We start from the raw sequence: 22,131 nt of genomic DNA, 5'->3' as shown, positions 1-22,131 counted from the left end.
TACTGCAAGTCGTGTAGCCAAATAAATGTTATTTCAGCTCTGCCTTGTATCTATGTAAATAGGAGTTAATGAGTTGCTGCATCTCATGGCTGGCTTGTGACGTGGAGGTCTCCAGAGAGAGGATGAGGAGAGGCTGCTGTGGAAAGTCCCTGGCTGTTGCTAAGCAGCACTGCATTTTAGCTTCCCTGTCCAAAAGTCTGCCCTCAGGTTTGGCAAGGAAAGGGAAAACTGAGAGATGGAAAACCATTCAAAGATGCTTGACTTACTTTTTGTAAAGCGTGGCTTTACTGTGCTGGGCGCAGAAAGCGTGTGGCTGCAAGTGAGGTAGAAGCAATTTGATTAAATAGAATAACATTTGATAACTGGCCTTCTATGTATTCATTCTTAGCTGCAGGATCATGTGGCTAGCTTACTCTTTCTCTCCCTCCCTCTGTTTTGTATCTTATTATGATTTTGGACCTGGAAGCTGCAAGAGTCTGGGTGCATTCCTCCCATTGTGGCGTTCCATTTCCGAAGGCTTGAGGTGGATAGGGAAGGGGTTACTCCAGCTCCAGGGGTTTCTTCAGGGTCCTGGATGCATGGAGGGGTTAGGTGCTCACCCCTCCCCCCACCCACATGGTCCCATGGCAGCCGGAAAGAGACAGCACACGGGACTTGGAGAGGAGGCGAGAGAGAGTTTATTGATGGGGTGGTTACATTTATAGGGTTTTGGAGGATTCAGAGAGTGACCAATTACGGGGTCAGGGGGTTTACAGGACGCCCAATCGCAGGAAGGGGTTAAAAGGTCCAATGAGAAGACTTCTTGATATCTTCTCAGGACATTCCTGAGACAGAGATAAGAACTGGCCATGGGGGATTTTGGGAAGAAGAAAACACGAGCCATCCCAGGGACCAGAAAAAGCCATTTTGAAACACACTCAAACCACAGCTTCCATACAAGGTAGATTCACCGCTACACAAGAGTACAGCACAAGGGGTCTTGCTTTCCTTTCAGCCTAAGTGGAAATAGGAGAACCCAACAGTTCCAGGGATCTTCCTATGCTGAGGTTTATGCTCCAGTTTAACAGCCTGTGGATGAGGGAATGTCCTGTTTTCATTTTACTACTAAGTCCATCAAGAGGAACACCAGGAACAAAGACGAAACAAAAATAGTTATGTAGGGCATCCTGCTCTTGCTGCACAATCCAGCCTCTGCAAACTGCAGCAACAGTGCAAATAGTGGTAAGATCCTCATGTAATTAAAGCTTATCACAACAGCATCACTAAAGGAGCATTTCTGTTTTCTACCAGAAGTGTAGGACTTGTGATACAGCTGAGCACTTGAATTCCTCTTGGAAGAGTCTGGTTGGTTGTCCATCTGCCTACAGGCTAGTTCAAACTTTTCAGTCAGTCTTTATCGTCATCCTGTAATTTCTGTCTCTGTTGGTCCTCCCTATACTTTTTAATAGAAGGCCAGGATGGGTAAATATCTTGCTGCCTCTGCCAATTTATAGTTGGGAAATAATGTCTTTTATTGCACCCTGATGGAGTCATTGAGGGACTTGTGGGTGTGACTGTGCCAGGCATTTCACCGTACTGGAAGGTGTTGTACTTGCTCCCTGGCCAACAGAGTTCTGTTTTTCCCTTTTCAGCAGAGGATCCAGTGGTGCTACTGAGGCACTGAGGAATTTGGTGTCACAACCTCTCTTCATCCTTGGGAGTTCAGCCAAGTACTACTCTAAAGCTCAGGTTTACAGCAGCCTAGAGAAGCTGAAGGGCTCACCCAAAGTCATGCAGCTTGTGGTCAAATATGTTGCAGCAGGGTATGTTCTGCTGTAAGTGTTCTTCTCCTGAAGGATGGGGCTCAGAATCAGGAGTCCTGATTCTCCCTTTCATTGCTGAACCCGACTGTATCTAGCACATTTTATCCCACCAGTGGGCTTGTGGCTTTGAGCTACCTAGTCTATCCTTCTCATCCCCACCAGCCAACATTTCACAGCAGCTGGAAGAAAACCTTAGGGAGAACCCAAAACTTTGCAAGACCTCACAACTCCTCACTTTGCCTTTCCCTAAACCCTGGGGTTTGTCAGCCCTACCACATTCTCCTTCCTTGTCGGTCTTTTTCACTGTGTTGTTGTGGGGGCCTTAAGAACGGCAGTGACCTCAAAGTAAATACAATAGCTGCCTTGCAGCCTGGCTGGGAACCGAGCCCTTAGATGTTTTATAGGAATTCCCTGGTAATTACTGGTTTACTCAGACAGCCAAGGCTCAGGTTAGTTTACCTCAGCTATTCCGGTTGTCTCCTTCTACCTGTTTTGTGCAAAGACCTGTTGGGTCCTTTTAGGTTGGAAAACTTGGTGCTGTGCTGCTAGGTCAGACCTGGGGGCAGAGCCATCAGGCACAGCTACTGTTGAGCCCTTTGAATAATCGAGACAGCATTAGGATTCACCTGCTAAAGGATTAAGAGAAAAAGTTCAAAATCCTTGCAGCACCTCCCTTCTTCCCCATGCATGCTTGGACAGTGAAATACACTGTTCTTGAGCCCCAAACTGTGCGTTGAAAGTTTCAAAGTGGGCTGTGAGTGTGCTGAGTTCTGGATTTTAGATCAAAGAAGCTAATGTGTGTAGAAATGCTGGGTGGGTCTCCAAGTCCGTCTCTAAGTTTTGAGCAGTTATGTGGGCTGGGGTTGCAAAGATGTGCTTATGGGATGTAGAGTGGCAGATGGTGGTGGAGGAATGGGACTTCTTACCACCTCCCAGTAGTAGTTTCAGCTGGAAAAATAACAAATACTTTTACCTGAGTGCTGTCTTCAGTTTTGGGATGGTGGCTTTTCTTCTGAATTTTTTAGGGTTTTTTTGTGTATTTTGTATTTTTTAAGCTTTTTGAGTTTCCAAGGCTCACTGTACTGTATTGTTTTTATCTTGTCTTGTACTGGAAAAAGTAAGAAGACAACAAATAAAAAGTGATATTGGTAAAATGATGGGATGACTTTCTACATGTCTTTTGTGTTAAGAATTTCATGTGAAAAAACACTTCAATTGCTTTGTGAAAGCATGTGAGTGTGGTGAGTGTTTTCCTGCACTTCACACAGCTTTCCAACTGAAGAAGGGTAAAAAATGGGAGCTAGGAAAATCTATTATTTTTTTTTCAAAATTTGATGGAGAAGTTTCTTCCTGACATGCCTCCATCATCAGGTTTTTCACTATGAAAAATGTAATTGAAGTATTTTTTTAATGGAAAAACTGTTCTCTCTTGAAGCCTTGTTTTTCCACTTGGGAGGATTTTTTTGACTTTTTTTTTCCTTGGGAAAGAATAATTTTATTCACTTGCCACCTTTCAAAGCACTGTCTCAGAACTGGGTTAGAACTGAAACTCACCTGTTTATTTCTCCAGTTACACAGAATAATTGCTGGTTCAAGTATATCCTGTTTGCTAAGTTGTGCAGTTCTTCTTAAGACAACTTTAATGGCTCTTACAATATATGGCAAAGGGATCTAGGACTGCAGGCAGGTGCTTTTACCTTGGATTTTTAAATTCTAAATAAATAAGCATAATGAAAATAACTCTTAAAGAATGGGAACGTCCACATTTACATGAAAGAGACTATTTTTTTCCTTCATAAAGGAAGATAAATTCACCTGCTTCGGGGCGAAGTCTAACCACTAATTGACGGACATTAGGAAAAAACTTCCTTTTAGGCAGTTGTTCCATCCCTTTCTCTATGAAATTTCTTGTATGTTCTTTCAAAACCCAGTGTATTAGTCACTGCCAAAGGACTCTGTGCATTGGCCACTGCCGCGGGACTTTGTGCAGGCTGCTTGAAACAGTCTCAGATTAGGAGATGGTCAGATTACTTGATGGCCACTTTAGGTAAATTGTAATCTTTCGTACCTCACCTAACCATTCATTCATCTTGTTTTAATTAAATGTTGATGAAAAGAGACTCCCTACAACCTCCCTCTTTCTGTTCCCTCATGCTACTTCTACTAATCCCTGGATTCTATTTCTCTTTCAGAAGATGCTGCTCAAGAAGAATTGTGGAGCGAAGACTAGAGTAATTAAAATTCATGTAAGTTGCCCTTTTCTGGTGCAGTTCCTTCATCTTTCCACATATGTCTAAATGTGGCAATTCTTGTTGAATACTGAGGTTTAAAAGATGATTCCTGGAGATTTCCTGTGGCTTGATAACAAAAGCTGCATAACAAAAATTGCTAGTCTGGAGTATAGGATGTAGTTGAAATTTAGGTTAGGTGCTGACAAGGCTAATAATACATTGTCTTTTCCATTTTGGAGACTGGGGTTTCAAAGCTTCCTTGGAGTGAAAGTCTACATCCCATGCTATGAACTCATACACCACAGCTGTCCTATAGGGTGTCATTTGGATCCTTCTTGACCAAGTGCTGATCTAAGGTGCAAGTGGTGTTTGGTAGGGGTGAGAGGTACTGGTAGATAGCTGTGAAAAAGGGGCTATACCCGCATGGTGCACTGATGTTTGCAGAACTCTATGGGATGTGGGACAGGGTGATGGCAGATGAGAGCTACGTTGCTTGGATGGCTTTGTAGCTGGGATGACACTGCAGTGTCTAAGCATCTCATGCTTGAGAGCACACGTCTGTCAGGTCTAGGTTTGCTCAAGTCTCCTTCTTTTAGTTTTTGCTGCCTGCACTTCTGAGTCTTTTGTCTTTAGCAGCTTATTACCTGACTCTTCAGCCAACTCCTACCTCCTTTGTGGGTATCTTAGCTTTCTTTGGTCAGTGCTGTATGGTGCTGTGGGAGAGGTATCCTGGGCTGGATCAAAAGCAGCATGATGAGCAGGTCAAGGAAGGTGATTCTCCCCTTCTGCTCTGTTCTTGTGAGACCCCATCTGGAGTGCTGCATCAAGCTTTTGAGCCCCCAGTACAAGAAAGACATGGACCTTTTGGAATGAGTCCAGAGGAGGACCACCAAGATGATCAGAGGGCTGGAGCACCTCTTCTGTGAAAATTGGCTGAGAGAGTTGGGGTTGTTCAGCCTAGAGAAAAAAGAAGGCTCTGTGGAGATCTTATAGCAGCCTTTCAGTACCTAAAGAGGGCTACAAGAGAGCTGGAGAGGGACTTTTTACAAGGGCATGTAGTAATAGGACAAGGGGGAATGGCTTTAAACTGAAGGAGGGTAGGTTTAGTTTAGATGTTAGGAAGAAATTCTTTACTGTGAGAGTGGTGAGGCACTGGAACAGGTTGCCAAGAGAATGTGTGGATGCCCTATCCCTGGAAGTGTTCAAGGCCAGGTCAGATGATCACTCTGAGCAACCTGGTCCTGTGGAGGTGTCCCTGTCCACAGCAGGGGTGTTGAAACTAGATGATGTTTAAGGTTCCTTCGAACCCAAACAATTCTCTGATTCTGTGTGTGTGGCCTTGCACATGGCAGCCAAAGCAGGTGTACCTCAGTCTACTGAGCCCCATATGATCCTCCACATATTTGTGATACACAGATCAAAACAGATCAAGGTGAAGAAAACAAATATCCTTTGTGATGAAGATGCTACTTTCACTGCAGTAATTTATAACCTTGCAAGAGGAATGAATGACAGACCAGGATCTTTCAGGGTTTACACCTTGCCCAGCACGAAATAGGACTGATGCCTTTGTATACGAAGAAGTACTGCAGTTTATAAGCATGCTGTTGGGTGCCCTTGCCCATCACTGTTCTGGGAGTGAATTTAGTGTCTAAAGGGAGAAGGAGCAGGTAGGACTGGCTAAAGCCTTGTGCAGAGCTGGGTGGTATTTCTCTGACTCCTCATATGCTTTCTGCCAGGGCACTTCAGTCCTGTCTTCCAGCAGCCTCACAGCAGCAGTACCACAGTGACCCAGTACTTCTTATTGCCCCATTAATCCTGATCTATTTTGTTCTCTCATGTGCTCCTGCTTGGATTGTTTTCAGTGCAGCTGTGTCCTCCTGTGCTCCACGAGCTCTCCCCAGACTGTGCCTGTCCTTCAGACCTACTGGCCGTCTAATCCTGCTGCAATGTTTTAGCGCAACTTGTTTATCACCTTCCTTTATGCCTGCCCCATGTGCTTTCGCTGCTTTTTTTCTGGGTGTCCCCTGGACACCCAGAAATTTCCAGTGGTGCTTGAGGTTTCAGTGATGCCTCAGTTGGGTGGTTTCCTCTGACACTTTAAGCTCATTATTGTGGCTTACTCTTGTGCCCCTGGAGAATCTGAGAGGACAATTATCCCTTTGCTCCCTAAACTCATGTCAGCTTGCACTATAATAAACAGCAGAAACAGAGAGCACACTATTCTGATAGATGATACAAAATCCACTCCCTTCTGGCCACCCTCTCCACTGGGAGACTGCATCTCTACCTGAGGCACTTGTGGTTTCCCTGACAATAGCATATGACACTTCACAGTCTCTTACTGATCTCTTATGATGGTGGAGCCATTAGGTAAAGGTGCATTTTTGCTTCCATTTTTCAAGTGATTGAGAATGCCCACTTTTTTGTACCTAGCTGAGAGAGGAGGCAGCAGGTCCCTGACAGAATACCTTGCTGAGGTGCCTCAGCTCTGGAAGCAGCTGAGAGAGGTCAATACCTCTGGAGGACAATGCTGTGCTCTCGTCATATAAAGGGAAACCTCAATCCAACCAGCAAGACATGTTTGGCACAGTTTTCCTTCTCAGTGTTGCCCAGCAGCAGAACAAGAGGTAACAGGCACAAATTGAAATGCAGGATGTTCAGACTGCCCAGAGAAATTGTGGAATCTCTGTCCATGGAGATAGTCAAAGTGTGCCAGGATGTAGTCTTGGGCAACAAGCTTCTGCTGACCCTGCTCAGAGGAGGGGGATTGAACTCAGTTATCTCTAGAGGTGCCTGCCAACCTCAACCATTCTGTGATTTCTGGCTCTGGCCCAACATTCAGTAATGGAGTCAGAGCACACTAGGGACCTAAGTTCACTTGGAAGGGCTATTCTGAGGCCCTAGTGAATGTGGCCTTTTGCAAAGAGTGATAGCAGGAAGCGAGGTGAGAGGTTTGGTTCTCTCTTGCTGAGGGTCTGGTGACACAGGTTCAGTGTTGGAACTTGGCCATTGTGGTGAGGGTAGAAGAAATGAAGACAGATTTCTCTTAGCGAATGGGTTGATGAGCTGTTACAGGAAGAACCAGGCAACTGTCTACATGTCTGAGCAGGAAACATCACCATGTGAACCAGCTTGTGTCACTGTAGCCCTGAGGAGCCCTAATGCACAAGCGCTCCTGTTTCAACACAGGTAAAGAGCCTCTTTCTGAACTGTGGTGGGCAGCGACATCCAGACAGCGTACAGCTGGATGGAGATGTAGTGAGTAAACTGATCTGAGGAGCAGGCAGGTTACCTAATGGCCTATGCCAAGGGTTTGGAGCAAGGATCCTTTCTTTCTCTCTCCAGTCCTCCTGCTGCTGACAGAGAAAGGATTGTGTGAGGACGATGATGACAGTGACCTTCTAGTAACATCAGTGAAGCGTTTTCATCCTATTCTTGCTGAAATCAGTGTCTCATGTGGTTGTGAGATACTGTGTGCTTATAAAAACGCCCTCCTCCTGGTGATACTTTGGTTCCCTTGGCATCTTGGGGCTTTGCTGGCATGTCACGATGCAAGGTGTTGTGCTCTTATGCATCATCACAGCTATGCTCTTCCTCCCACTTCTGCTGGAAGTCTCCCATGGGAAGGTGAGATGGAGGGACAGTGTCTTTGCTCTCTGGCATGGAAAAACAACCCTTGGAAATATTCGTGGTCCTTGAGAGTCTTTCTTAAGCAGGTGACCTAGGTTGGGTTTTGCTGCTGTTTTAACACTAAGGTGTCACCTTGCTGTTGTTTCCTATAAATAACTTTCCCATGGGCCAGCTCAGGTTGTGATCAGCTACAGCTTTTCCACTCACTCAGTGGTTCTTGAGCAGGATGATGGGACAGTAATGTGACAAATTTAAGAACCTAGACAGATTAAGGCAGAGAAATTAATAACCTTTTCTAATGTGCAGCAGCTCAGTTATGTTTTCAGGAATAATGGCAGCTGTGAGAGGTGAAAAGCAAATTATATTAAAAAAAGTCTTGCCTTCTCTTCCCACCCCGTAAAGGATAATGGAACAAGAGAATCAGCCCCTGCAGGCAGGTGAGCAGAGATAAATTAGAGGTAACAGTGTGTATATGAAGTATGGGTTTGTACATAATAGATACGTGTAGCATACACACATCAGGGCAATGTGAGGGGTAGGTGTTTCACAGTGAGGTGGGCAATGCCTGTGTGCAGACCTGGTCACTGGTGCCCCAAAGTGTCAGCCAGCGTAATGTCTGTAACTGGAAGCGAGGCACTGGCAGTGGGTGAGGGGTACACATGTATGGGGGTATTTTAGCATTCAGAGCATGTTTGCGTGGTGAGTTGGGTGTTACATGGAGACACTTCCCTAGCACTGGAAGGAGGATGACTGTATGCACCTCTACCTCTGCCCTGGACTAGGCTTGGTCAGCTCTGAGTGCTTAGACCTGTCTTCCAGAGTGTCTGTAATATCACAAGTCTTCAGTTCTCCAGGCCCTCTCGAGATGAGGCTTACAAGTCTTTCATTTATTCCTATTCTTGTTCTTCCTTCACAAACTCCTACATGCAGTCTCTGAATGGGATTAGTGGAGCTGAGCTTATTTTAACACCAGTAGGTGGGTAGAAGACACAACTGGTAAGCCCCTGGGTATCTCAAGAGATCTTGTTGGGGCTGGCAGAGAGGAAGTAAGGATTTCAAGGCCAATCTGATAACCTGGCTGATGAGAGAGATGTTTTCTGCTATGTAAAAATAAGAATTTTAAATCAGAACATAAACCTCTTGTGCTCTTGCCTTGATCTTATCAATGTTGAGAACGCCCTCTGCTTGGACAGGGGCCAAATCCCTTGAATGACTTCCCTGTCTCTTATATCTTACATCTGCATCCTAAAAGGCCACTGAGAAACATGCTGGCTTTTCTTCTTCTAAAACAAGGGACCTTTTCAGCTTGGAGCTAGGCAGGAGATACGCTGGCTTGAGCCTTCTAGGCAGATGCCTGAGCTATACAGAAATGCAAGGAGTACTAGGTGACAGAGCAGTATTGGTGCAAGCCTGCAGTTCTGGCCGCACAGCATGAAGTAATGATTTCTAAAAATCCGAAGAGAGTGTGTATATCCATATATATATATATACACACATATATATACATGCACACAGATGTTGCCCCTTCTATCATAGGCCCCCAAGTGTTTAGCTCTGGGTGCACACCAGAGGCAGATAGATATCATGATTGCAATTTCAGAGTGAGTTACACTGAGAAATCAGCAGAAAGTGTCACTCACCTGAAGAGAGGTAGGGTGAGGAGAACTCCAGGCCATGTTCCTGGAGTTGTGTCCTTATTCATACCATACCATGCCATGAATATAAACAGCTCTTAGGCAGCAGAAATCCCAAACTGCAGGGTTTGTCAGATGCTCCTGATTGTTTTTAGTATGGGACTGAGTGCCTAAACCTGAGCCTACCCTTTAGAATCAACAAGAGAGACTCACCTCTCTGGCCAGTTGCATCCTTGGATTACTTGCTAGGCAGAAACTCCTTATGGAGATTTTTGGCATTCTAGTTCCCTAGATGGGTTCTTGACTCCAGTTGATAGGCACACTGCTGCTGAGCAAAATGGAGAAGGTCCTCTGCTAAGTGACAGCATGAATATCCCTTTGCTTATCCAATGCTCCTCCCAACCCAGCCAGTGAGCTGCCTGCTGAAGGTCTCTGCAGTGATAGACGGTCCTGGAGAAGGCCAGCCCTTGTTCTGAATAATTCCCGACAAAACACTTTGTCTAGAGTTTCCTCAGTGTGGGGAAGGATCCAGTGTAGCCAGGGGGAGAATGTCTCTGTCTGTTAAAAACTATTCCAAACATTTGGCTCTGGACATTATTTAGCATTGCTTTTACTGGATTTCATGGCAAAGGCTGCTCCTGACACAGTCCTGTGTGTCAGTGGTGGCTATGGCTAGTGGCACCGTGGTTCAAGGGGCTGGAAAGTGCCAAGGCATGTTTCACAGAGAAGGGGTCAGATTTAATGCCTTTTGGGTCACACCTGAGTGATGGAGTAGAGAGAGAGTTGTAGGGGATGGCACAGGGACACCAAAAGCCACTGTTTTCTGTCAGAGCTTCAAATACAAGATGACAGATTAGGCAGTTCTTTTACCACTGCATCCAGGCCTGCTGCAGTTGCTCCCTGCTCCCTTTTGTTCGCATGGCTGTGGGAACCTGGCACCTGTTGCCTCTCCCAGTCCCCAGAGCTGTAATCCTCTTTTCCCACACACCTCTCCCATAATACACCCACTTCCTGTGTTCGGCTTCCACAGCTGAGGCGGTTTGTCCAGAGGCAAGCACACTATGTCAGCATGTGTTCACAGCCTGCTCATGCCAGGCTAATTAATACTCACTTTGCAGTTTTAATTTGGGTACCCTTTAAGTTGAAAGCAGCGTGCTGTTCTATGCCAGCCTGTCTGGCTGGAGGGTATCTGCTTACCCTGGCCTTATGCAACCTGGATGCTGCACACGCCCAAGAAGACACCACGTGCAGGCTCTGGGAGAAGCACGGTACCTGGGGTTCCTGGCCCCAAGGGAGAAAGACTGTGAGGCAGCTGGCTGCCATCTGTCTGAAGAAAGCATGGTCCTGCTACAGAGCAAGAGTTGGAAAGGGGAAGGTGGGGAGGAAGGAGAGGGCAAAGTAGTGTCACTTGAGCGCAGAGCAAACTGCTAAGGGCTCCGATGCAGATGCAGTTGAGAGATTTAGGGCCAGATCATACCTTGCCTGTGTTTGTTTGGAGCTACTCTTATGCTTGCCTCTCCTCCTGATCAGGCACACACAGACCCTGTGGTATGGGCAGGAGCTGCTGCAGGTATGTAAGAAGCACAGGCCGTTTCTTAACAGAAGGAGAAAAAGTGGGGGCAAGACACAGCTCACTAGTAGGTAAACGTGGGTTCATTCACTTGTTCCTAAGAGATTTGAGTTGCCTTCAGAGCATGATCTTCACTGGGGCCCAGGAGCTTTGAGTTCTGCAGCTTGGCTGGGGAGCACCAACAGCCTGTCCCTCTGAATGACCCATCTGTCCCTTTTATTTGTGCAGCCTCTTTCCTTCAGGTTGTCAGGCAGGCAAAATCAAAGCTTGCAGTCAGCTTTCTCAAAGACGTATCTAAAGATGTGTGTGAGAGAGGAGAAGAAAGGCTTATCACACTGGTGCCAGCAAGGATCCATAGCTGAAACTGGCCTGTTTCTGCTTTTGGGCAAGTGACCAGCAAGCATCTGGTAGGCCCTTTGAAGTATGTTCCAAAAAGGTTCAGTGTTGTCTGTCTGGTGGCACCTCTCTAAGTCTGGTAGTTACCATCTGACAACCCTGCACACACATTTGCAAATGTTTGATTTTTAAAAATTTTTTAAAGCTTTCTTAGAGGAACAGTGATGTATTTGTAAACTGTTGAACTGCTCTTTGCAATGCGGTGGTGTAGAAGGAAGTAGGTGTTAGGCAGCCTTATGCTGGTGTTGTAAGGCAGGACTTTCAGTCTTTTAGGGGAGGGTATTTGAAAATATAAGAAAACAGTGCTAACTGTAAAGTTTTGGGTTCCTTGTCAGAACAGCATTTGGAAATGACCTTTTCTTTTCTTGGAAGAGAAGGGAAAAAAGTAGTCTTAAAATGAAGTTCTGTCATGGTCTATCTTTTAACTATCCCCTGAAATACAATTCCATATGAACCTGGGGGTGAAGGAGAAACTTTCAGGAGAAAGGAGTTTGCCTTTGACAAGTTACGCTTTGAGCTGTGACTAGTGACTGGTCACTCCAGGTCTGTGACTAGAATAAATTGTCAGAGGTCCTATTGGACTTAATGAAGGAGCAGTTAAATATGAATCGTTGCTCCACTGGAGGAGCTGGTCCTGCTTGCTAGGGACTATTTCTTGGAAATTGCCTGAAGCAAGACTGTAACTGAAAGGAAATCTCCCCTCGTCAGAAGATCGAAACACCTGGATGTTAGTTGGTCCATCCCAGCTGCCTGACAGTGGTGAACTGCAGTGGCTTAACCCCAGCTCTAACCAAGCACTGTGAAGCTGCTCACTTGCTACCCCTATGGGATGGGGGAGAGAGTTGGAAGGCTTAAAGTGAGATAGCTTGTGGGTTTAGATAAAGACAGTTTAATAGGGAAAGCAAAAACTGTGCACACAAGCAAAGCAAACCTAGGAATTCATTCACTACTTCCCATCAGCAGGCAGGTGTTCAGCCATCTCCAGGGAAGCAGGGCTCCATCATGCGTAACAGTGACTTGGGAAGACAAAACACCAGTTCATGGCATCATATGGTATGGAATAACCCTTTGTCCATTTTGGGTCAGCTGTCCTGGCTGTTTCCCTTCCCAGCTTCTCATGCACCTCCAGCCTTTTCACTGTCAGGGCATGAAGATCTGAGAAGTCCTTGACTTAGTATAAACATTGCTTAACATACTGATGCTTTTAGTTGTTGCTGTCACCATTATTCTCATCCTTAATCTAAACCACAGGATACACCAACTAGTAGGAAGAAAATTAATTTTATTCCTGCAGAAGCCAGGACATATGTGTATTATGCACTGGAGAAACTGAGGCAGAGGTGATAGGAAGTGGCCTGGTCAGAACCATGTTTGGAATTACAGATGTAGCTAAGAGTAGGTGTGTTGGTCCCCTTCCCTTGCTCACAGCTGATAGTTTCACACATTGAAGCTGAAGTGTGGAGGAGTTTATTTTCTCACCACCTGGCAGGGGTGAGCGGAAGGAAGACAAAGTGGAACTAAAAGCAGTGTACCTGTAAATGTTCCACTGTGGAGTCTGACAGCCTTTACTCTCTCTGTGCCCTGCCTGGATATTGGTGCTACCTCTGGCTCTGTTCACTTCTGAGCAAGGCAACTGTCTCACAAACAGACAGCATCTCAGGCAGGGACCTGTCTTTGCCAAGGCTATTCTGGGGATTTATTCCTTTCCACACAGGGTGGTGGTGGGAATCGGATGCGCCTTTACAGCTTGCAATTACATGGTGCCTTTCATCCCAAAGGACTTTTAACAAGTGAGTCTACACACTGCAAAGGGATCATTCACCCACCACTGGAAGGCAGCATCCTTTAATGGAGCTCAGCAGCATTTCCCAACCACTGGGGCCCAGGGGTAGGAAAGAAGGGACTCCTGTGCTGGATTGGCCTTGAGTAGGAATGGGTTGGCAGAATGCACAAGCTGATGTGATTTTGAATCCCGCCAGGATACTAGAGCTCTTATGAAAGAAGACCAAATAATTTTAAGCAGGGCGTAATTTTCACCCCTAGCACACCACTCCCTTCGAAGACATTGTGTTGGGTAACTGCATTTCCCCCCTCCTCTGGGGATTGTCATTCTCACAGCTGAAAGCACACTTGGAGCTGTGCTTGCTTTTGCTTTGTCCAAAGAGGAGAACTGCAATTCTTTGAAACCATGAGACCAAAATTATGTTATAATCTGCATTTGAGATATTTTCTCAGACTTCATAGAGGTAAGGGACTTGTTTCTAGGAGGACTGTGAGTTCATAGTAGTAGATTCATGTTTACGTGTTTTATCTTCTTCCTATGTACTTTTCCTTGCTGAAATGTATAGTTATGTTACAGATGGATTTATGGAACAGTTGCTCATTTCTCTGTTTTCTGAGAGCTGCTAATAGGATCAAAATTCTACATTTCTTCTGTGGTGTTTGGTCTTACTACTCTTCTTTGAGGCGTCTCCATCCAGTCACTATCTTTAGGTGTGCTTCTTCCTTATTGTGCTTCAGATATCTTTCAAACCTGGTTGCTTATTTGCCACCTGTATTTAAAGGTGATGACACTATTGGTGATCATAATACAGGTTTGTGTAAGCGTATGTATGCGTAAGCACACATACATAGGTGAAGATGTGTCCTTGACTAAGGTGTTCTGCCCATAGCTGCTTGAAATGTGTGTAGGATGAGCTTATCTCCCTTAGGAGCTCATCTAACTCAAATAAGGTGTGCAATGAGGCATCATGGGTATCTGGAGGTACTGGAACTACCTCGTCTTCTGAGGAGTTGTGCAAACAAGTGATGACCATCCCCTGGATGCTATGGAGTTTCTGCCTGCTTGTCTTGAGTTACTATATGAGCAGACAAGATCTGTATGAATGGGACAGTTCTTGTGATTTCCAAGTCAAGAGGAGGTCTGTGTGTACACAGAGGGATGTGAACAAGTGACCAGGAAGCGCCTGAGTACTGGGGAGAACCTGAGGCGTGTGTGAGTGTGTGCAAGTGAGCATGTGTGTGTGACAGAGCGTGTGCCCTCCTGTCAGCAGCCAAGTGGCTCTGACTCGGGCCATTCCCCAGCTGTGTAAATACATTGCTTAACAAATTGAGGGCTCTGGTTAATGATTTCCATTAGCACAGAGCCCATATTAGGCTCCGTTTTGTGCACGTTACCCAGCTGCCCGAATGCCATTAGAGTGAACACACAAGCCTTTAATGTCAAGCACATATTGTTTGCACTCTGAGGAGCCTCTGCAGGAGCTGGCCTGGGGTTGCTCACCAGGGGCTGTCAGGCAGGTTTATGGCAAACTCACTGGGGACCTGCTGCCGCAGCAACCACTCTTAACACCCTTCCATAGTCAAAGCAATGTCCCAAGAATCACAGTCTGGGGTTGGGTGCCCAAGGGGAAGGGCAGGCTGGCTAGGACACTTGACCGTACTATGGGGAGCCACCTGGCCCAGCGACAGGATGGGAGGAACGTGTTTCTCTCCCTGGCAGCCGGCTCTATCCGTCTTCTTTCTGGAAATACATCTATAGGGCTTTGTCTTGTGCTACTCATCAGAGCCAGACTGCCACATGCTGTGAGCCCAAATGGTATCTTGGACTAAGCCAGATCAGGCCTGGTCATCCTGAGAGCTCTAATCAAAAAACGCTCCTCTGCAAGAGGGAAATCGAGGGATTTGGAGGTTTCCTACTTCCAACAAGATCCGTAGCAGAGGTGCTGCCCTGTCAGTCATGAAGTAGGTGCAAGACAGTCCTGTACTGCTCAGGGTTATAAAGGAGTGCAGGTTGGTCAGGGTGTTGCCTTGAATGAGGGCAGTTGCATTACTGCCTCTCCTGTTACTGCCCACAGTCAGGCACAGGCCCCTTCTCATTCTGCCCTTGTCTGCTGCTGTTGAAAGCCAGCCATCATCCTGTGGCTGCTTAAAAGGGTGCCATGATAAAGAGGCAGGATTGGGTGCAGTTTGAGTCTTACTTGCAGCTGCCTGGCCACCTGTGAATCTCTGCATTCTCCCATGTCTTCTCACATCCCTGTCCTTCACCTCAACCCTTTCTCTGTGCCTGTCTTCCTCACAGTGCCCTGGGAAAGCTTTCTGCCCCACACAGAAGGGCCTCAGAAGGAGGCCCAGAGAGAAACTGCAGAGCACCTGCCCACCCAAAGCCTGGTGAATTTTGTAGATGACTTTCGTCTGTCCTTTGGACCCATCTTTCCCCAGCCTCTTCATTTGCTGTCTGCCAGAAATGAACTGATTCAGCTGCCTTCCCTAATCCTGTCTGGCATTTCAAAATGGAGGGGACTGCCAGGTTCTTTGTTCCCATTCCCTCTTGGCACTGGCAGGGGACCTCCTCTGCTCTGGAGAAGGACAAATGTGCTGATTTATTCTGCCCCTTAGCTTTGAATAGGGGTTGCTATGTTACCCTCCAGCTCTGAGGCCTGCCAGAGCACACACCATATATAACCCCACAGCAGGTGGCTATTGAGTAAAGGCCCTTAAATCTGCCTCTCTTGTTTCTTATGCTGCTGGCCAAGGTGTCAGGGGAATGTAGCAGGGCATGATTTGCTGGCTGAAACTCCAGGCACAACTGATGCCAAGCACCATGTTGGCATTTTCCATTTTCAAGTGCCCATCTTAATTTGCAGAGGACATACCAACTAGGCAGGAACATGCTGCCCACACTGGCTTTTAAAGATGTCCTTTTTGACATGAAGGCTGCCCCATGGGGCCAAACTGTGACCAAGAGCTGGAGGCAGAGGCTTCCAGATCCTGCTGCAGTTACTGCAGCATCTGGGGCCTGGCTTTTGGACACTTCCCTAGCTCTGTCTGATTTGCTATGGCTGTTTGGGTGAGACCAACCATCTGAGCAGCTTTTTGGGAAAATTTGTGTGTGCTTGTCCTGTGATGACAAGTTAAAACACAGTCAGGGTAGAGGTGGGGCCTCAAAGCATCACCTTACTGTGCTGTTATGTGGTTGCAGCTGTCTGATAGACCTGATTTTGAAGTGCCAGAATGAGTCTCTGTCTTAGATGAGACAGTAAAGTTTGTAATTGTTCCTAGAGAGCCTGATTCTTTGAGGAACAGTCATAATGCAGGCTGAGCAAAGGAAACCATGGTTCTAGTTAGGAAAGGCCTAGAAAAGGCAACAGGGAGTCACGTAACACCAGATCCCAATCCAAATCACACAGAATGTTAAGGGTTGCACGGGACCTTAAAGATCCCTAGTCCCAACCCTGCCTGCCATGGGCAGGGACACCTCCCACTAGACCGGGTTTCTCAAGGCCTTATCTGCCCTGGCCTTGAACACTGACAGGGTTGGGGTGTCCACAACCTCCCTAGGCAACCCGTTCCAGTACCTTATCACCCTAACAGTAAATAACTTCTTCCTAATATCCAGCCTAAATTTCCCCTCTTTCAATTTGTACCCATTGTTCCTTGTCCTGTCACTACAGTTCCTGACAAAGAGTCCCTCTCTGGCTTCCCTGTAGGCCCCCTTCAGATACTGGAAGTCTGCTATGAGGTCTCCACATAACCTTTTCTTCTCCAGGCTGAACAGCTCCAACTTCCTCAGCCCATCTTCTTGGAAAGGTGCTCCAGTCCTCCTGTCAACTTCGTGGACTTCCTCTGGACTTGCTCCAACAGTTCCATGTCCTTATATTGGGGGCACCAGACTTGGATGCAGTACACCATGTGGGGTCTCACCAGAGCAGAGTAGAGGGGGAGAATCACATCTGTTGACCTGCTGGTTATGCTTCTTTTGGTGCAGCCCAGGACACAGTTGGCTTTCTGGGCTGTGAGTGCACATTGACAGCTCATGTTGAGTTTTTCATCAACCATCACCCCCAAGTCCTCCTCCGCAGGGCTGCTCTCATTCACTTGTCTGCCCAGCCTGTGGTGTTTGTGTTTTTTCTAACCCATTTCTCGTTGTTTTTTTTCTAATCTCCATGAAAACAATGGTAAAGCCCTTCTCAACAGTGATGGAAGTGAGAGTAGGGGACATTTGCATGAGTTTCCCAGCTTGTGGCACTCAGTAGCTCACGCCTATTCATGGAGAATGAACTCTGCAGGATCATGAGTAAATACTCTATTGGCTGATAGAGCAGTGAGACCTCCTCTCCTGACCAAAAAGTGTCTGTGAAGTAGCTGCCCCTCTAGTGTTTCTGCTTGCATAAGGAAAGAAACAAAACAAAGTTCCTGAAAAGTAAAAAGAAAACTCTTCACATTTAACAGACTGGAATCACTTCTTCGGCACCATAATTCCTCTGGGATCCATGGGTCACCACAAAGCCTAGTGGGGAACAGTGTTTCTGTCCTGTCACACAGTGCAGGGAGTGCATGGGTATTTCTGGTCTCCTTACTCTGAATCTGCTTTGACCATGCTCTGAGCACTGGGAGAAAAAGGGAAGAGAATGGCTTTTAGTGGCCATGGTACAAACCAGGCTGTAAGGCCATCAGGTGGGATCTTTTCCTCCAGGCATCTCTCAGCCATTCCTCATTAAACTGTGGAGTCTGGAACCGAAACTCTTGAGAGTTTTAGTGTGCCTGGGACTTGAGAGATTAAGAAAGGCTGATTTGTAAATCCTTACTGTAGAGTCATTATAAAATGTGCCTGAAGAATGAGTCTTCAGAGATAACTTGGTTTGTCTCAGTGCTCCAAAATTGTAATAGACCCTGTTTCAATGCTAAGTGAATCTGAATTTAGCTTTTCCATGTGATACCTTTTAGCAGTGATGCTGTTCTGACTCTGGGACTCTAAATGCATCATGGTTAACCTGTTTCATTTAGTGGCTACAGGTCCCATAGCTCCTAGTCACGTGAATCCTAGGGACCTCAGTCCTGGAGGAGGGAGGCATGCATGCCTTTTAGTTGAAGGTTAGGTTGTGAGCACTGCTTATGTTAGTGCCATTTGCTGCAAGTACAAGCATGACCACCCATTCAGGGAGGTGTAATTGTACCAGAGAGGGGTATGACAAAGCACTTGAGGCAAGAACTTCACTGTTTGCAGCTTATATGAGTGCTGACTTCATCCCTCTTTTTATTTCCCTGCAGAGCATCAATGGAGGCTGCCCACCACCCCACTTTATGTATGATCCATCCACGTTTGCCTTCCGTTCCCTCAGCACCTTGAAGCCGCTGAGCCCAATAGCTCCAGTGGAAGAACCGTCATGTGCCTACTGAAGGAGTTTCTCCAGAGAACCTCAGGAACTATCAACCAACCTCCTGCCTGGCAGGGAGAAGGGGAGGTGGTGATGCCCAAGGGGAGGGGTGGGAGAAGAAAGGGCCAATGATACATCTTTGCAATGCAGCCGCTCTGGCAAGAAGAAGCTTTGCATCAGCACCTGTTTTCTTACCATTGCCACATGCGAACAGTGGCAAAGGGAGTAAGTTTTGTCTTTCAGGGCAAAACAAACCAGTCAGATCCGCAAACTGTAAGGAGAGCCACCAAGGCAGTGTTAAATATGAGAATGGTAGTAATGAAGATATGTATGAGGGGTTCTGGGCTTAGTACGTCCTGCATGGCAGCAGGGATGAGTAATCAAGGTGTGAAACCAAGTCCAATCAGTTTTCCAAAGATACCCGAGTTACAGTGCTTTGCTATAGACCTGACACTTCTCCTACTCCAAAGTGAGCTCAGGACTGGAGAAAGAGGCTATACAGGGCTGCTTGCAAAACAAGAAGATCCTTCTCTGATATGGTTATCATTGCATTCACATCAAGCTCTCTTAAGTGGAAAATCCTATGACAGGGGGATGTGTGGAGGGGTAACTGGCACATTTAACTGTGTATTCCAGGTGGTCTGCTGTAATTCAGTGATATTGTCAAAAAAGGGATTGAAAGGGAAGGCATGAGCCTCCCACTTGTAGATCAGGGGTTAGAATAAAATTCTAGAATGAGAGGTCTGAGTCCAGCCATCCAGGAAAACACAGCGCCCACCCTCAGTCCTCTCAGCAGAAGAGAAGAACTTGGGGGTGACTGTGTGCTCTTGGGTCTTCTCTCTGCTGAGGCTGTCTGTGTTCTGGCATAAGCAGCACTTCCCCATAGCATTGTCCCAATACCCTGCTGCCCTAACATGTTTCTGAAGGTAACTGGTACCATCAAACCCAACCCAATTTAATGTCTCCAGCAAGCTTTCCACTCCCCTTGTTCATACTAGCTATTAAATTCACGTGGACTCTTCTGGTATCAGTGGAACTAGTATTCCCAGATGTAGCAAGGAGTGGGAAAAAGAGGTTTGTTTTGTGGCTGTCTGCTGGTGGAAGAAACAGGAGAGGAGTTTGGGTGAACCTGTGGGTCGTTTCTCCATAGACAGCTCTGATGCAGTCAGGACTGTGCCAGGCCTTGGTACCACTGGTGTTTGACTGGGATCTGTTCTTGAGGCACATGTGTGTTTTGTGCCACAAGGCAAGAGTTAATGGAACAAACTCTTGCCTCTCCTGTTGAAGCAGAGGTACAAGGCATTTCCCTTTCCTGCACCTGGTGGAGAGAGTAACCTCTTTGTCTAGGCATTCCCCACCAAGAACGTGTATCTGAGTGGAAGAGGGAGCAAGCAGTTTACTACTTGTTTGGATCAAGAGAAGCAACTGTGAATAATACAAAATAATTTTTGTTTTTAAATCTGCTCCAGTGTGGAGGTCTTTGATGCTGCTCTTTGGATGAGACCAATGGTCAGTCCAGCTGCCAGTAGGAGGCCACACAGTGAACCAGCTTTCACTGGTACTGTCTGGGCCCTCCACTGAGATCCTTGGGGAAAGCCCAAAGGCTGTAGATTTGGGGACCTGAATCCCCCACCCTACCCTCTTATGTCCCTAGCCGCCTCTCATTCAGGCAGGCAGAGCAGCTGGGCAAAGTCCTGATGCTGCCCCAGCTCAGCCTGCTTTTTGGCTCCAGGCTGTTATAGCTGGGCCACCTGCTGCACCAGCACCACCTCCAAGAGGCCGCTTGTGTTTACTGGTGAGGAACCTCTGGCAGAGCATTGTGGTTCCCTGCAAGTCCCTTTTTCCAAGAGAGGCTGATTCCTCTGCTGATTCCTCCTGCCCTGTAGAAACTCTGCTTATCTCATTTTGATGGCACAGCTCAGCTTTTTAACTGCTGCCAGATCAAGCTGACCAGTGCAGGACCGAAAGCATTGCCCCTTTGGACCAAATTCCTGTGCTCAGGAACTGGGACAGCCGTAGCCTGGTACCTGTCTGAGAGGTGCATTATCCATGCAGATGGCTGGGGCAGCAGCCTCTGTATGGCCCTGCAGCCCCAGGCTTTGCTCAGCGAGAGCTGCTGAGGTGCAGGGACCCAGAGGTGTGTTTCTGCCAGCCCGCAGGTGTGGCAGGCTGCCTTGCCCTGGGTGGGAGCGGGAGACAGGGATATCCTGCCAATATTGTTGCCTTTTAGTATTTTTGTAACTTTTCTCTGTCTCTTCTTTTTCAAGCAGAAGGAAAAATAATAAAAAAAACCAAACAAACCACAAAACAACGAAATAAAGTGTGACAGCTGCTATATTCACACCTCTGCTGGGTCTCATGTGTTTGCCTTTTCTGTGTATTTGTGGATAGGGGTGTAGGAGGGGATGGAATAGAGTAAGCTGTGACAGTGCAGCCAGTCCCACGTACTCCCTCGTGCAAGGAGGCCACGTCTGCAGGAGAATGGCTTTGAAGAGGTTTTCTAAAACGAATGCCAGATTCTTTGCATGGAAGAGAAGCTCCATGTGCAGCTGCGCCCTGTATATGGTATATTGTCCCTCACTGACTCTTCCCTCACCAGGAAAGTGCTTTGGCTTTTGAGTGACTTGCCTGTTGCTTGGGGGTAAAATGTAACCTCTCCATCCCCCCAAAACAGAAGAGGGTTTGGGTAACCGACTGGTCTTTGGCTTGTAGTTTTATCTTCAGGAAGTCTTACATCTCTATCCCAAGATTCTCAGCAACCCTTTTGTTTACACTTGTGCTACTCTATAATTGAACTATAGTTCACCCCTTCTTCTGGATCTTGCTCTAAAACCTCCGTCTTGGATACTTGTAATGTGCATTCCCCACCCCTTGCTATCTACTTAAGCTAATTCTTGTCTCTCCCCTGTATCTTCACCAGCATCTCACAAGGCTATTACCTATGTTCCCTTTTCCAAGGCCTCCTGAGAGATATTAGCATAAATTCCCTTAGTAGTCCTACTTAGACTCATTCCCAGGAGGCCTTTTCCACTCTTCCCTCCAAGCTCTGATCTGCTCTAGGCTTCCTGCCATCTCTCTTATCATGAAATCCTCCCCTCTCTGTCAGCTGCAGCTTGTTGTTAATTGGCCTTGGCCAATTTTACAAGGGTTGTAAGGTGGACTTGCTGGCTCCCCCGAGCCCTTCGCTCTTGTACCTTCTGTAAAGAATTGCCTTTCTCTGTGATGTTTCTTCCAGCACAACCTGATTGCTCAGTGCACCCACCTTTGGGGCCCCAGATGCCGTTCAAAACCATGGTGGTGGCTATGACTCCACAAACCCTGATCATCTGTGGGCTTCTGCCAGGTCAAGCTTGGTCATAGGTATATTTTATATATACATAGAGAGGGATGCCCTGACCTTGTATCAGCCAGGCTGTAGGTACAGACACCTAGCATGCCAAAGCCAGGGTACAGTCAGTGTGATGGCATCTTTGCAGTGCACAGCCAGCTTATTGACCATGGTGAGCTGCTTCTGCTGCCCCCGGAGCTGCTGCCTGGGCCCCTGGCATGTGTTTGGGTTTAGTTCAATCATGCCCACCCATCATCTCTCCCTGCAAGCTGGGCCTCCAGGTTAATGACCAAACAGGGTAGTTTTTGTGGTAAAACATGAAGATAAGCCTTGATATGGCAACAACTCTGAAGCTCAAAGAAAGCAGGTTAGTGGTATTC

The 22,131-nt window shown here is 46.8% G+C and overlaps 1 protein-coding gene across 5 annotated transcripts in view; it reads left to right on the top strand.

Moving 5' to 3' along the window:
- LOC113966865 overlaps nucleotides 1-20,770 on the top strand; it is a 56,734-nt gene extending 35,964 nt beyond the window's left edge. For 3 of the 5 annotated variants that reach the window (XM_027681944.1, XM_027681949.1, XM_027681948.1), the window contains 2 exons: nucleotides 3,995-4,048; nucleotides 18,317-20,770. In XM_027681944.1, coding sequence (XP_027537745.1) covers nucleotides 3,995-4,048; nucleotides 18,317-18,445 — 183 coding nt within the window. In that variant the 3' untranslated portion in view covers nucleotides 18,446-20,770. The remainder of the gene's footprint in view (nucleotides 1-3,994; nucleotides 4,049-18,316) is intronic. The other 2 variants (XM_027681945.1, XM_027681946.1) reach the window with 2 other exon arrangements.
- The last annotated feature ends 1,361 nt before the right edge of the window (nucleotides 20,771-22,131 follow it).

The sequence above is a fragment of the Neopelma chrysocephalum genome, unplaced genomic scaffold (genome assembly GCF_003984885.1).
Source record: "Neopelma chrysocephalum unplaced genomic scaffold, ASM398488v2 Primary Assembly neopelma1_61b, whole genome shotgun sequence".
Classification (NCBI taxonomy): Eukaryota; Metazoa; Chordata; class Aves; order Passeriformes; family Pipridae; genus Neopelma; species Neopelma chrysocephalum.
This window is presented reverse-complemented; position numbering and strand designations above follow the sequence as displayed.